At 37.9% G+C, this 13,912-nt stretch overlaps 1 protein-coding gene across 1 annotated transcript; it reads left to right on the top strand.

Annotated features, from left to right (window-relative positions):
- The first annotated feature begins 8,950 nt into the window (after window positions 1-8,950).
- On the top strand, window positions 8,951-10,685 carry LOC109179574 (protein SHORT-ROOT-like). Its single transcript, XM_019329076.1, has one exon. The coding sequence runs from the start codon at window positions 9,152-9,154 to the stop codon at window positions 10,388-10,390; it is 1,239 nt and encodes a 412-aa protein (XP_019184621.1). The 5' UTR covers window positions 8,951-9,151; the 3' UTR covers window positions 10,391-10,685.
- The last annotated feature ends 3,227 nt before the right edge of the window (window positions 10,686-13,912 follow it).

Consider the following 13,912-nt stretch of genomic DNA (forward strand, 5'->3'; position numbering starts at 1 on the left):
AGAGTTTTTTTTTTCTCCCCAAGCATGTGTATCACGCAAATCACCCAGATTGTTCATCTCAATGCCCCGACTTGTTTTCCCGGCGAACTAGAGCACGGGCACAACACAATTTCAAGAATGGAGTAGGAGCAGAGTTTTGGAGAAGAATCTGTTGTGTGTGTTGTGTCTCTTTGTTCGTAATTCTTCACTATTTCACTGTACGAAATCTGCTGCTCCCTACATAAGCTTATATTAAAAACTGTTGTAACAGCTAACCATTAATCTTGAGAATTAAAACTCGTAACGGTCCAAGAAAAAGCAAGCTGGTTCTGGGAACCACACTGTTTCGGCCACCAGGGCCGGCGCTCACGAGCGCACCCCCCCCCCCCCCCCCCGGGCGATAGAGCCTCTATGCTATACAATTCTACAAGCTCCAAAAGAGCTCTTGTATAAAACGATGGGGCAAATCCTCTTTCCAAACCAATGTGGGACAAAAGCTCACTTTTTCCCTTCATTTTTCCAATTCTAATGGGTTTACATTGAGAATCAATATCTCATTCACCCATTATCCGTTTTGAGCGTACAATATATCAATCTCTTCGTCTCACTACGAAGAACCCGAATCCACTTTGACTCGACCCAAATCGGAAGTGGACCCCACTGATAATTATACCACAAAATAGCCACTTAATATGCCTTTTTAATGTTATTTTTCCAACAATCCCCCACATGAATGAAAAATTGATTTCCAAGGTATTTTGAAATTGGAAACAACTGTGTTCAAACGTTCGATCCCTGCATAGGATAGGTAGGGGGTACCACACCCTTTGAACCTTCCCTTGTGAAGATATGTTTACTCTACTGGTTGTACGGTAGAACGCGATGTCTTTGAATCGACTGCAGTTTGTGTAGACGATGATATATCTCACACAGGAACCTCCCAACCAGGCTCTGTTCTCATGAGTGTGCCCGTTTTGGTCGTGGGTCACCTTCTTGGTTCTGCAAGAGTTTGTGAAGAATTGTGACCATCAATTCTCCTTTGAAGCGACCCTCACTTCTCTCTCACATAGGTGATTCTTTTTCGAGTATCCCGCATACTCACACATGTCAACTGACATTCGAATCATTGAAGCATCAATGTGCTAGCCTTGTGCGGGAGTCACTGTTTCTAATAAGGAGTGGTAAGGAGTCCGAGACCCCCACAGTGACACGCTCCGCTCCATAATTTAGTTGTCCCATTGAACCTAGGTGCCAGCTAGGTTGGGTATCCACTATAGAACTTTTAGTCCAAGGGCTTTAAACCCATTCATCGTTCCAACTTCTCAACAACCATTTGCTTACCCTCGGGTTAGTGAGTTAGCGGCCGCTACGTTATCTTTTGACATCACGTAGTCAATAGAGATAACCCTTGTGTTGAGAATTGTTTAATGGTATTATGTCTACGACTTATAAGTCTAGACTTACCATTCCACATCTAACTCTGTACTTAACCAATTTTGGCTTGACTATCGCAACGCACACAAATTGGAGGTACGAGTTTACCACTAGGAACATTCCCGAAAAAATGGCATAGCCATTGGGCCTACTCGCTCGCGACACAAGTGTAAGATTCTCAGCTTTGATCCTGTCATGGATCTTAGCTATCACAAATCGTTTCGAGAATTTACATACAACCAACTGCACTGGCCCACGTAAACACGTAGCGTTTAATGGATTTAGCATCCTTTGATATCCGTTTATTGTGCTATACTTTCCAAGTACAACTAGATATCTCACGTAGTGCAGTCCAAAGTCACGAGCATACCTTAAGTATCTCATAACTCTCACTATTGCCTTCTAGTGCGTAACACTAGGGTTACTCGTATATCTACCGAGTTCGTTAACCGCTAAGGCAATATCAGCCTAGTACAACCCATTTGATACAATTAAACTACCAATAATCTGAATGTATTTTCCGTGAGAAGTACAATCTTCGTGATTAATGGTTAGTTGTACGTTAGTATCTAACGGTGTCCAAGCCACTTGATTATTATCCTTGCAAGGATTCAATCAACTCAATGAGATTGGCCTAACACGAGACCATACGGTATTCTCACGATTTTAATCTACCAAACTCACACCTCTCATGTCAAATATCAAATTTAACATGATCCTGGTATAATTGATCCTTTGATCATTACTACCCACAATGAGTTTAGCGTGTATAAACAAATAGTGGTATCACCGTCTATCGTACGCAATACGTAGACCCACTTGTCACTTTTATTTATACTAAACTCGTTAGTCATCATTGTATGATCAAAACCTCACATGCCACATACTAAGACAATTGTTTCGAACCATACAATGATCTCACCACTTACACACTTTCTTTTCATAGCGTGGAACCACAAAACCCTCGGGTCGTTCCTTATCTACTAAGAAAGCCATACATCCATTTTGATGAACTTCATAGTCTCGCTAAACTGCTATGGCAAGTATCATCCTAATGAATTTCATTCTCATCACAAGAGAATATATATTGAAGTAACCGTGGCACTCGCGTAGCATGTAATCTACAATTACAAGCCCGACCATTTTACTTCAATATAACCAACATGTTTTATCTTCCGACTAGTGATCCACTTAGGATCCAGAGGTTTTACAACCCAGAGGAAGAACAACCAGTTCCAAGTATGATTCTCTAAGATAGAATCTACTTCACTTTTAGTAGCCTCTTTCGGTTTGGTCCATGTATAGAAGTCACCACTTCTACATACGTTCGAGGTTCATTTTCTAACAACATTGTCAGACGAAATTCAGTTCATTTTCTAGTAAACAAGTTAGATTGTGCGCATCACATTCTAACATGTGCGTCAGAAAATCCGGACCAAAAGATTTTTCAATCCTAGCTCTCTTGCTACGTCTAACTTTGAGCTTGGGTTCTCTTTCATACCCTCCAACCACAGCTATGTCGAAAGTTCATTTCAACGTGCTAGGTCCTATATTGAACCTTCACAAAAGTGCATCTTCTAGGAACGATAAATTTCTTGATTCAATTTATTGTGTTCTTATGTACATCCAAACTATAGGACTCGTGTACTAAGAATCACAATGCCTTTGGCAAGACACCCCCACATTTCAAGCATTAGTAGGAAAACTTCCTACGTACCCACAATTCGTAAGAATTTCATGCGGGTAACCTTATTTAAAAGGTCCTTACTTGTCCAAAGTATTAATATTGTCTCACCCCACATACCTTGAGGTAGGCCTGAACTTATCAACGTCTTGATATTTATGTTCAGTAACAACGTTCGATTGAGGGGAATTCCGTGTCGTACGCTCGAGTACGATACCAAAGCTTGCGCAGAAATCACCAATAGGTGTTTCATGTTCACCACATCGATCACTCGTAACCGCGTTAATTCACAATTAATTTGGTTATCCCTTTTATTCTTATAAAGAATAAACATGTGCTACACGTTAGCACATCTCGTAGGTGCTAACAAATTAGCCCTGACGAATCCATTCGGAATTTGACCGAAAGGTCAAAACCACAAATCAATGCTTCCGAAACTTGAGGCAACAATCAGTGCTTAAGAATGAAGCACGAATCATGCTATACAAAGCATGAATCATTGCTCCAACTTAAAGCGCTGATTTAAAAGCAATCTTCCATTGCTTTAAATTATAAACCCACAACGACCTTTCGTTGCTTAATTTATAATTCCAATGCTTATTAGCTAATTGCAAAATTAGCCAAGCATCATTTCGTTAGTGCTATCAAGCACTATCATTCGTGCTTAAACACTAGTATTAGTGCTTTTAAAGTAACACTTAACTAGTGCTAAGTTAGTTAGCAATACAGTGCTAATTTTATCTTGCACTCTCCGTTTGTGCTACGAAAGCACCATCCTAAGCATCACCTCGTGAATTAACACGAATCTAAGCAATGCTAATTACTTAGCACTTTAGGTGCTAATCTCAATTCACCTCACTGAATTGAGCAATTTCAATTCCAAAGGAACTTTCGTGCTGCACATTAAGCAATTAAGCTTAATTAAGCCTCAACACTTAATCAACCATATTAAGCATAATCAAGCTTAGTTTCAGGTACAACAAATCAAAAGTTCAACTAGCTTAATTTGACGTCCCAACAATTTGTCTCAGAATATATTTCATACTAGTATAATTTGGAATTTTTGATCAAGTTAATTATAACACAATCAACAAGAACAAATCAACCAAATTTTCCGACTAGTTGAATCAAGCTTATATAATCGTTCTCAGAATATTAATTAAAATATTCAACACTTGCTGTGACGCTCACGATTATATAGCTATCCCAATTTTTGACAAATTGATCCTTGAAATCCTTATCATTCTACATGAACCAGAACCGAAGTCCTTTGTCAGCTCGACTTACCACCTCGCAGAAAAAAATATGCCAGTGTCCAATGAAAGAGTGTGGAGAGATATCTGGAAATTGAAGGTGCCGAATAGAGTCCGTACCTTCCTTTGGTTAGCGAAGCATGATAGATTAATGACCAATATCAATAGAGAAAGAAGAGGATTTATATTACAAGCGACACTTCGTGCAAGACTTTTCAGAATATTCCTGAGGATATGGATCACATTCTTTGCAAATGCCCACTAGCAAGAAGGGTGTGGGAGGCACTACTTCCCTAGTCTCACGCGAGATATGCGAACTACGATGATGCAGATTGGCTGAGTGCGGGAGTAAGAGGCTTTGATGATAGCAATCGTAAGCATAAATAGTGTATCACCTTTGCAGTCACAACCTGCTGGCTTTGGAGGTGGAGGAATGACAATGTGTTCACAGACACCATGACTGAGTTACCCTCAAGGATTTATCTAATCAATGAGCAAGTTAGAGAGATCAATGAAGCCTTTGCTAAAGCAAATGAGCCAGGCATGTTTCAAACCAATCATCCATGGAGTCAGATCAAGTGGATCAAGCAAAAAAAAAAGTTGGGTTAAAATTAACCTGGATGGGAGCCATGACCAAACCACTGGCATGGCTAGCTGTAGCGGAATTTTAAGGGATGAGAATGGCTTATGGCGCTGTGGGTTTATTCATAACATTGGGAAATGCTCGCCTAAAGGTGCTAAGGCTTGGGCTTTATTGAAAGGAATACAGTTGATTCGTTCCCTTAATCTCAATTACGTCCAGATCGAAACTGACTCCATGGATATAACAGAGGGCATTCACAAAGGTAAAATGTTTGGAAATGTTGTAGATAACCTACTTATGGCATGTAAATGAGAGGCAAGTGGAATTATCAACTAGGAGCTAAACTTTATAGCTTGTGAACAGAATCGCGCTGCAGATTTGCTTGTATCGAAGGCAGGGGCATTTGGAAAAGGAACACATATATTTCAAACTCCCCTCCCTGATTTATTAGAAACTTTAGATGATGATATTTTAGGTGTCCCTACGTGTCGCCAATGGTAGTTGTATACTCCCGGGTTTCCTCCTTCCATTTGATCCAAAAAATATTAAGAATGGTGGGTAGCATTACCATTGCCATGTTGAATGTAATATATATAGGCGTGTTTGGTAAAAAATGGTTAGCTTTTCAGTCAATTTTTGACTTATTTGACCACTATTAATTGTTTGACTTGGTTAAAAAATCAATATAAGTGTTTGCATGGACGGAGCCAAAGGGGGGGCGGGGGGGCAGGGGGGACAGTTGCCCCCCCCCCCCTCACCCCACCCTCGCCCCATATATAATAGTTGTATGTATATATGTGTATATAGTACAAGTTTTAGTATTAGTATAAAGTAACAGATAAATGTTAATAAGAACTGAGATAGATTAGTTGGCAGAGCATATGTTTGGTTATAGTGAAGATTTAGAGTTTGAATCTTTTGTTGGCATGATCACAATTTTACAATTTATCTTGGCTTCAACACAATCACATTGTTAATAACTTTTTAAATATTTAATAAAATACACACACACACACACACACACACACACACACACACACACACACAACATTCTTTTATATTAAAAATGAGATGTGTAATTTATAATGTGTTCTCTATTCAAATTATTTTATCAAATTAATTATGTTTCATATTTTGTTATGAATATTTTTAATAAAATTTCTATGTGTTTTATTTTTTGACCATATTCAATAATATTTATACCTATATTTTATGGGTAATTTATTTTTTTTTGAAAAATTATCTATTTTGTTTTAATGTTTCGCCTTCACTCGAAAAAATTGATGGATCCGTTGCTGCTTCTTCGCCCCCTCTCAACAAAATTCATGGCTCCGTCCCTGACTGTTTGGTTAATTAGCTTTTTGTAACTTCAAAATTGTAAAATTCAAAAAGCTGCTCAAAACAACTTTTTCAATTACCTTTTTGAGAAAAGGAATTATACAAAAAAGGTATAAGCTAACAGCTAATTTACCAAACACCTTTCTACAATCAACTAATGTCATCAACTGGTTATACCCAGTGGCGGACCCATGATTTTTTGTCAGTGGGGGCGGAACATTACAACGAAAAATATAATTTGAAAAAAAAAAAGAAGATGAAACGCTTAAAAAAAATATAATCATAAATATTTTTAGATATGAGTAAAAAATAAAACATATCAAAACTTTATAAAAATATTCACAATAAAATATGAAACATAATTAATTTGATAAAATAACTAGAATAGAAAATGCATTATAAATTACACATCTCAGGACTAACTATTAATAATAGTAAAAAGTTATAAAACCAATATTTGTACACTTGACTTTACCAAAGGCCTAATATGCACCATGCCAACTAAACCAAATCAACACTTATTAAAATTTTTGTGTTTTATTATACTTATACTTAAAACCTGTTCTATATATACATATATACATACAAGGATAATATAAGGGTGGGGGTGGGGGAAGTGGGGGCAGCTGCCCCCATGCTGGGTCCGCCCCTAGTTATACCCCATAATTAATTCAATCAGCTAATAGTTATCAGCTATCAGCTAACAACCATTTACCAAACAGAGTCATATAAATAATAAACGTGTTGTTTAACAATCCGTTTAAATTTTAATTAAAATGAAACACATCTTTCAATTTCATATTACAGTTAGAATCATGCATGCATGAGAATTTTTTAATTAAAATGAAACACATTATTCGATTTGATATTAGAGTCAAACTCTTACTAAAGCTAAGGTTATGGGGTTGATGATGTGAAATCTAATTATTAGGTTAAGGTATTCACATACACATTCTGTCATACATCAAATTATTACTGATATTACATCCTTGTGCACAGTGAGCAAATGTCTAGCCTCTGTGGTTCATGTTCAGTTGAGTTACCATGATTTACATCCTCCCAAATGCTCTGTCGGGTCGGAGTGTGGGAGCCCTTAGGGTTAGGGTTCAACCTTTTGGAGGAATTATTACTGATATTATATTCATAGATTAAATTGAAAATATGTACAAAAGTAGTATTGTATTGTTTATATCCTTATATTACAATGTTAGCCATAGCATACATATATGTACATAAAAATTGAGACATCTTAATGAAAAAGTAGAGAAAAGGTATTACTTTCCCTATTTTGCCCATACAAATTTGATGACTCTTTGTCTGATCTTTCTAATCTTTCAAACAGTGATATAGGGAAAAAGCATATATGTTATAGCATAGGTTTATTTTAGTTTAGAAAAATGGACAAGTACGATGGCAAAAGTATCTTATATATAACTATAAGTATAAAGAATTTTTGTAATATCAATAACGTCATATGCTTGATAAAATTGTATCAAGTACAGAGCATATTCATAACATTATTAAGTGGATTATCATAACAATGTCGTTTGTGCTAATGTGTAAAGGACGTGATGGATTCGATCAAGAATATGTATAATATAAAAAAGTGGGTACAATTTGCATTGTCATTAAATTATACTCTAATTGTTTTGATATATTAAATTTCTACCTTACACCAGATTAATGCTAGGTCCCTAGAATTCATGCATGTCCAAGAGTATTATACTGTAACTTTAATAGTACGTGATTTATTAGGTTTGTTATTCATTGTTCAAAAATAGTGGTAAAGAGTAGGTGTTTAGGAGTTTATTGTTTTGGGAGTTGATAAAATAAGAGAAATTCATTGAGTACTAAAATATTCTTATACTCCATCCGTTTTGTTTTATGCATGTGCTTGATTTGATTAACAAAGTTTGACTTGAATTTATTTTTAATTCAGTTTTTCATTTAAGTTTAATATTAATATATAAAATTTATATATTTAGAAACAGGGCCGGATTTTAGGCTGTGCAAGCTGGGCTACCGCACAGGGCCCCCAATTTTAGAGGGGCCCCAAATTTTAGAGGTTCAATATTTAATTTTTACCTAGCTAGTTTAAAAATAAAAATTAAAAAGTTTTCAATTAAACTTTAAAGGTTTCATGAAGAGATGGTAAGAATGTGTATTTATTGTATTTTAACTTGGAGGTCAAAGGTTCGAAACTTGCATGTATTAGTTTTAAAAATTATGATTTTGGTAGGGCCACATTTATTTACTAGAACAGGGCCACCAAAACTTAAAATACGGCCCTGTTTAGAAACTAAATTTAAAATATTATTAAACAAAAATAAAATCAAATAAAAAAAATAAAAAATACTAAAGAAAAAGTTAATGAATTAAGACATGTAAAATAAGACAGATAGAATAATAATAATTATGAAGATCATCCGATCCAGAGCTTCTCGTACTTGGAAAATCATAGAGTGATGATGAAAACAATTATATTAATCTTTGGATTAGCGTAGCGTTGCTGAGATGAGAATTGAAAATTGGTAATTATTTAAATTATATTATTTTGGGATAAAAATAAGCAATATATAATAGATAAAACCAAAGCGTGACGTTGACCACAATTATATTAAATATTAATTAGTATATTGTGTTTGTACGTATGCAAAGCCTAATAATGAATTAGTTTTATTATTTTTGGGGGGATAATTTCTCATCATCACATCTGAAAATGAAAATGGCTTTAAACTTTGAAAACAAGAGCAAATTAAAGAGGGCTCCATAACCACATGGACTCAAGTCTTTTCCCTTCAAAAGCCACAAATCATTTCTCATCCCAATTGAAACCCAATTCCAATGCTCATCATAACGAGGTGGTGATAGTACGTAGATATGCAAAGCAACGTTAGCCGGTCGCCGCCGTTGGATCCGACGGCGGCGGAGGGCTCCGCCGACAGGGACGGCGGGAAGTGGGCGGAGCGGCTCCTGAGGGAATGCGCGGGCGCGATTTCAGAGAAAGATTCCGCCAAGATCCACCAGCTGCTGTGGATGCTGAACGAGCTGGCGTCGCCCTACGGGGACTGCGACCAGAAACTCGCCGCGCATTTCTTGCAAGCCTTGTTTTGCAAGGCAACTGAAACCGGGCCCAAGTGCTACAAAACCCTCCTCTCCGTCTCCGAGAAGAGCCACAGCTTTGATTCCGCCCGGAAACTGATCCTCAAGTTCCAAGAGGTGAGCCCCTGGACCACTTTCGGTCACGTCGCCTCCAACGGCGCCATCTTGGAGGCCTTGGACGGCGAAACCAAGCTTCACATAATCGACATTAGCAACACCTTTTGCACCCAATGGCCTACCTTGCTCGAAGCCCTCGCCACGCGGAACGACGAGACACCGCACCTTAAGCTCACGGTGGTGGTCACGGCCGCCACGGTGGTTAAGTCGTTCATGAAGGAAATAGCGCAGAGGATGGAGAAATTCGCGAGGCTGATGGGCGTGCCGTTCGAGTTCAACGTCGTGAGCGGGCTAACCCACCTAGGAGAGATCACCAAAGACGTCTTAAACGTGCGAGACGACGAATCCGTGGCGATCAATTGCATCGGCGCACTGAGACGAGTGGCGGTGGAGGAAAGGGGCGAGATTCTCCGCACCTTCCGATCCCTCCGCCCCAAAGTGGTCACCGTCGTGGAGGAAGACGCGGATTTCACCCACAACAGAGACGATTTCGTCAAGTGCTTCGAGGAGTGCCTCAGATTCTACACGCTCTACTTGGAGATGCTGGCGGAGAGCTTCCCAGCAACCAGCAACGAGAGGTTGATGCTGGAGAGAGAGTGCTCGAGGAGCATACTTAGGGTTTTGGGCTGCGACGAACAGATCAGCGACGGAGACTCCGAGAACCGAGAGAGAGGAATCCAGTGGTCGGAGAAGCTCCGGGACGCCGGCTTCTCGCCTTTTACCCTCAACGACGACGCAGTTGACGACGTTAAGGCCTTGCTGAAAAGGTACAAAGGCGGATGGGCACTTCAACAACAAGCCGCCGGGGAAGACAATACAACCTCATCATCATCAACATCAGGAATATACTTGACATGGAAAGATGAGCCAGTAGTATGGGCTTCAGCTTGGAAGCCCTAGAATTATATATATATATATACTTCAATTCACTTCTCTGAATCTCAGAATTGAAAACCCAGATATATATTATATGAATTATGATATGAATACTTGGAGTTTGTGATGGTTATTTATATTTGGAGTGTGTGCATGTATGTTTTTTGTTTTGTTTTTAGTTTTCCAAGACTATCTTCTTGATCATGATATTCATGATGATAAGCATACTGTAGTGAGTACTACTACTTTTCCTTTTCTTTTTCTTTCCTTTCCTTTCAGATCCAACATTACTTGAAGCCTTATACTTGGGAGTTTGTGATAACTTTCTTTTGCTTTATTTTATTTTGCATCTTTTCAATTCTTTGTTTGAAAGTGTTTGCACTTGTGTTTGCTTTTATTTTGGATATAATATTCCTTTCTTTAGCTTCTCCACATTTAATTTCCCATCTCTCCATTGCTCACTTTAATTCTTCTCCACAATCCAAACTACTATTCCATCATTTCATCTCTCGCTCTCTCTCAATCTCCCTTTCAAAACTATTATTCCATCATTTTATAATTAATAAAACTTTTAAGAGCAGAGTTCATTATATAATTATTGCAAACTTAAGAGCAGAGTTTATTATATAATTATTGCAAAGTAACTTAAAATTTAATAACAATAAATTTTTATACGGAAATGTGTTCTTACCTGAACTCACACATATATAAAGTACACCAATTTTGTATTTATCCTATTTATTGGAATTATAATGTTTAATTATTATATATAATCTTGAACCAAGATTATTTTAATTAAGATCATCATCAACCATATGGGCTCAATCTTTTGTTTTGATTAACTATTATATTATGATACAATGCAATCTCGTATTAAATAGGTACCACTCCAAGTGGGTGGTGATCCCAAAGAATGAGTGTATCTAATTATGGTAATTATCTTCCACTCTTACTATTCTTATTGAAATCACTGACGCTCCTCTTTTCATTGGAATTCAATGGAAAAGATAACATGAAAGCTACATTATTAATCAACTCCTAAAGTATTTGACTAAATTGTTGAACAATTTGTCTGCACAATTGTTTTAATACTGCCTCCGCTGAGGCTTAGCCAATGACCTCCTATTTGGAAGACTCACTTTGTATCCCTAGACCACAAGATCATTAACGTGTATTTTATTATTTATATATTTAACTATTTGTTTGTAAAAAATTAATTATAATGTTTTGCCAAGAAATTCTTTGTCCTTAGCTCCTAATTCAATTGGCCTTTTAAGTAGTGATTTTTGCAACTTCTAAACAAATATACATGAAAAACTTAATAAATCAATTTTAAATTTGCGGTATTATTTGTTTCTTCTTTCATCCATTTCGTGTGTCCGTCCAGTTAAAGATAACGAACATAACTTATTTGTAATTCATTTTCAATTATTTGATATTGTACTAGCTAGTAAATAACTTTTGTTATTAAAAACAAAAAGTCAAATTTTAAAATTATAAGAAATTTTTTTTAAAAAAAAATTTAACATAAATATTATTTGACCATGAAATAGTAACTATGATAGTAAAATACGATATAGGTCGGCAAATTCCTAATGACTTCTAATATAGTATTTATTGTATTAGGAATATTTAATGGCTAAATAAGAATTAAATAATTCAATTATGTACTCAAAAAAATAAGAGTAAATTCCATTTTTGGTCCTACTGTTATAGGGGTCATTCCAATTTTAGTCCACCATAATTATTTTTGTCAAATTGCGTCCACAATTATTAAAAGTGTTCCAATTTTAGTCCACGAAAAATCTTAAAATGGACTAAAATTGGAACACTTTTAATAATAGTGGACGCAATGTGGCAAAAATAATTATGGTGAACTAAAATTGAAAAATTCCCTATAACAATAGGACCAAAAATGGAATTCACTCGAAAAATAATTCAATTATAAATCAAACAATTTGTATGAAATACAAATGAATCGGAAAAAAAATATAATGTTACATTTTATTCGTAAAATTACCGTTTAATGACCATTATCTAGGTAGGTCAAAGTACTCGTGAACTCCTTATTAATTTTTATATGTACCTTACTTTTATTCAATTTGCTATTTGTACTTAAAATATAATTATTCATGATAGATACCCCAATTGGCCTGGGCACTCAGCCTGGAGCGTGGAGGGAAGTCGATCTTGATTGCCTGTGACATTTAGTAGTTCAAGGGAAGAGGCCACCTTCACAAGCAACGATAGCACGAGCACCCGAGCGACCAGGCTCCACATACAACGTGTCCCCGTCCGGGTTCCTAACTGGCCCGGATGGGCGATCAGGCTGGGTAGCTGGAGTGTCCTCGACCGACTTCATAGTGGAATGTTCTGCGCTGACCAACGATTCTCAGCCAGTTGATATACTTGGCGAAGCCGATTGATGGGAGATACATACAGATGGGGCCACCAGCAGTCGGCACTGTGGAAGCAACGTGATGATCACGACTCTTGAAGGGTTTCACCTATATTATGCATTGCAGTACCAGTTTCGGACCTCGAACAACGAGGCAGAGTATGAGCCTGTCATCGGCGAGCTTTGTCAAGTCCGGGCGCTCAAAGCTACCCGAGTACGGATCGAGACTACTTATCGCTTGGTGGTCAGTCAGCTGAAAGCCGAGTGCGAGACCATAGAGGAAAGACTGAAGCTATACAAAGACGTGACCGAGGGGCTCCTGGACAAATTGACGGTCTTTGAAATTATCTACCTTCCCTGAGTAGAGAATGCGGAGGCTAACATTCTATCGAAATTGGTGCAGGGAGGTGTGCCCGAACATCTCTCGATGGCTTGTCGGACTGAGATCATGGAAAGGTCGAGTACTGAAACACTGTTCGTTTGAGCGGTTATTCGAATGCCTACCCCCCATCCAGATCCCAAAGCCCAGCCCGAGTGGTTTTTGATCGCGAATATCATAACGTAAAAGCAGGATTCCGAGCTGCCTGACAAGAAAGAAGACGCCGACCACGTGCATAGAAGGGCCCCCTCCTACGAGATAATGGATGGCCAATTATATAAACGATCTTTCAGAGGACCACTATTGCGTTACTTGCTCCCCAATGAGGCAAAGATCTTCATGATGTAGGCTCATCGAGGGATTGTGCAGCGCACCAAGGCGCTAACACGTTGGCCCGAAAACTTATTATTCAAGGGTACTACTGATCGACTATAGTGAAAGATTGCGCGGAGGAAGTAATGAAATGCCCGACCTGCCAGTCATTTGCCAAAAGGGATACCCGACCAGCCACCTTTTACACGCCGATCACGACAGCAATTCACTTTGCCTAGTGGGGAGTCGATTTTCTTGGGTCACTACCGCAAACTCCCGTGCGTGTGCAATTTTGCATAGCAGCTGTGGATTATTTCACCAAGTGGGTCGAAGTGGAACCATTAGCCACCATCACGGAGTATCAATGTCGACGATTTATATAGAATAACACCGTATGTAGATTCGGACTACTTGAGCACCTGGTCACGGGCAATGGAAGGCAGTTCGACAATCGAGC

This window comes from Ipomoea nil, unplaced genomic scaffold (assembly GCF_001879475.1).
Source record: "Ipomoea nil cultivar Tokyo-kokei standard unplaced genomic scaffold, Asagao_1.1 scaffold0937, whole genome shotgun sequence".
NCBI classification, from domain to species: Eukaryota; Viridiplantae; Streptophyta; class Magnoliopsida; order Solanales; family Convolvulaceae; genus Ipomoea; species Ipomoea nil.

Excerpts from the sequence above, each read along its gene's own strand:
- LOC109179574 (XM_019329076.1), top strand. The coding sequence starts at position 9,152 with ATGCAAAGCAACGTTAGCCGGTCGCCGCCGTTGGATCCGACGGCGGCG.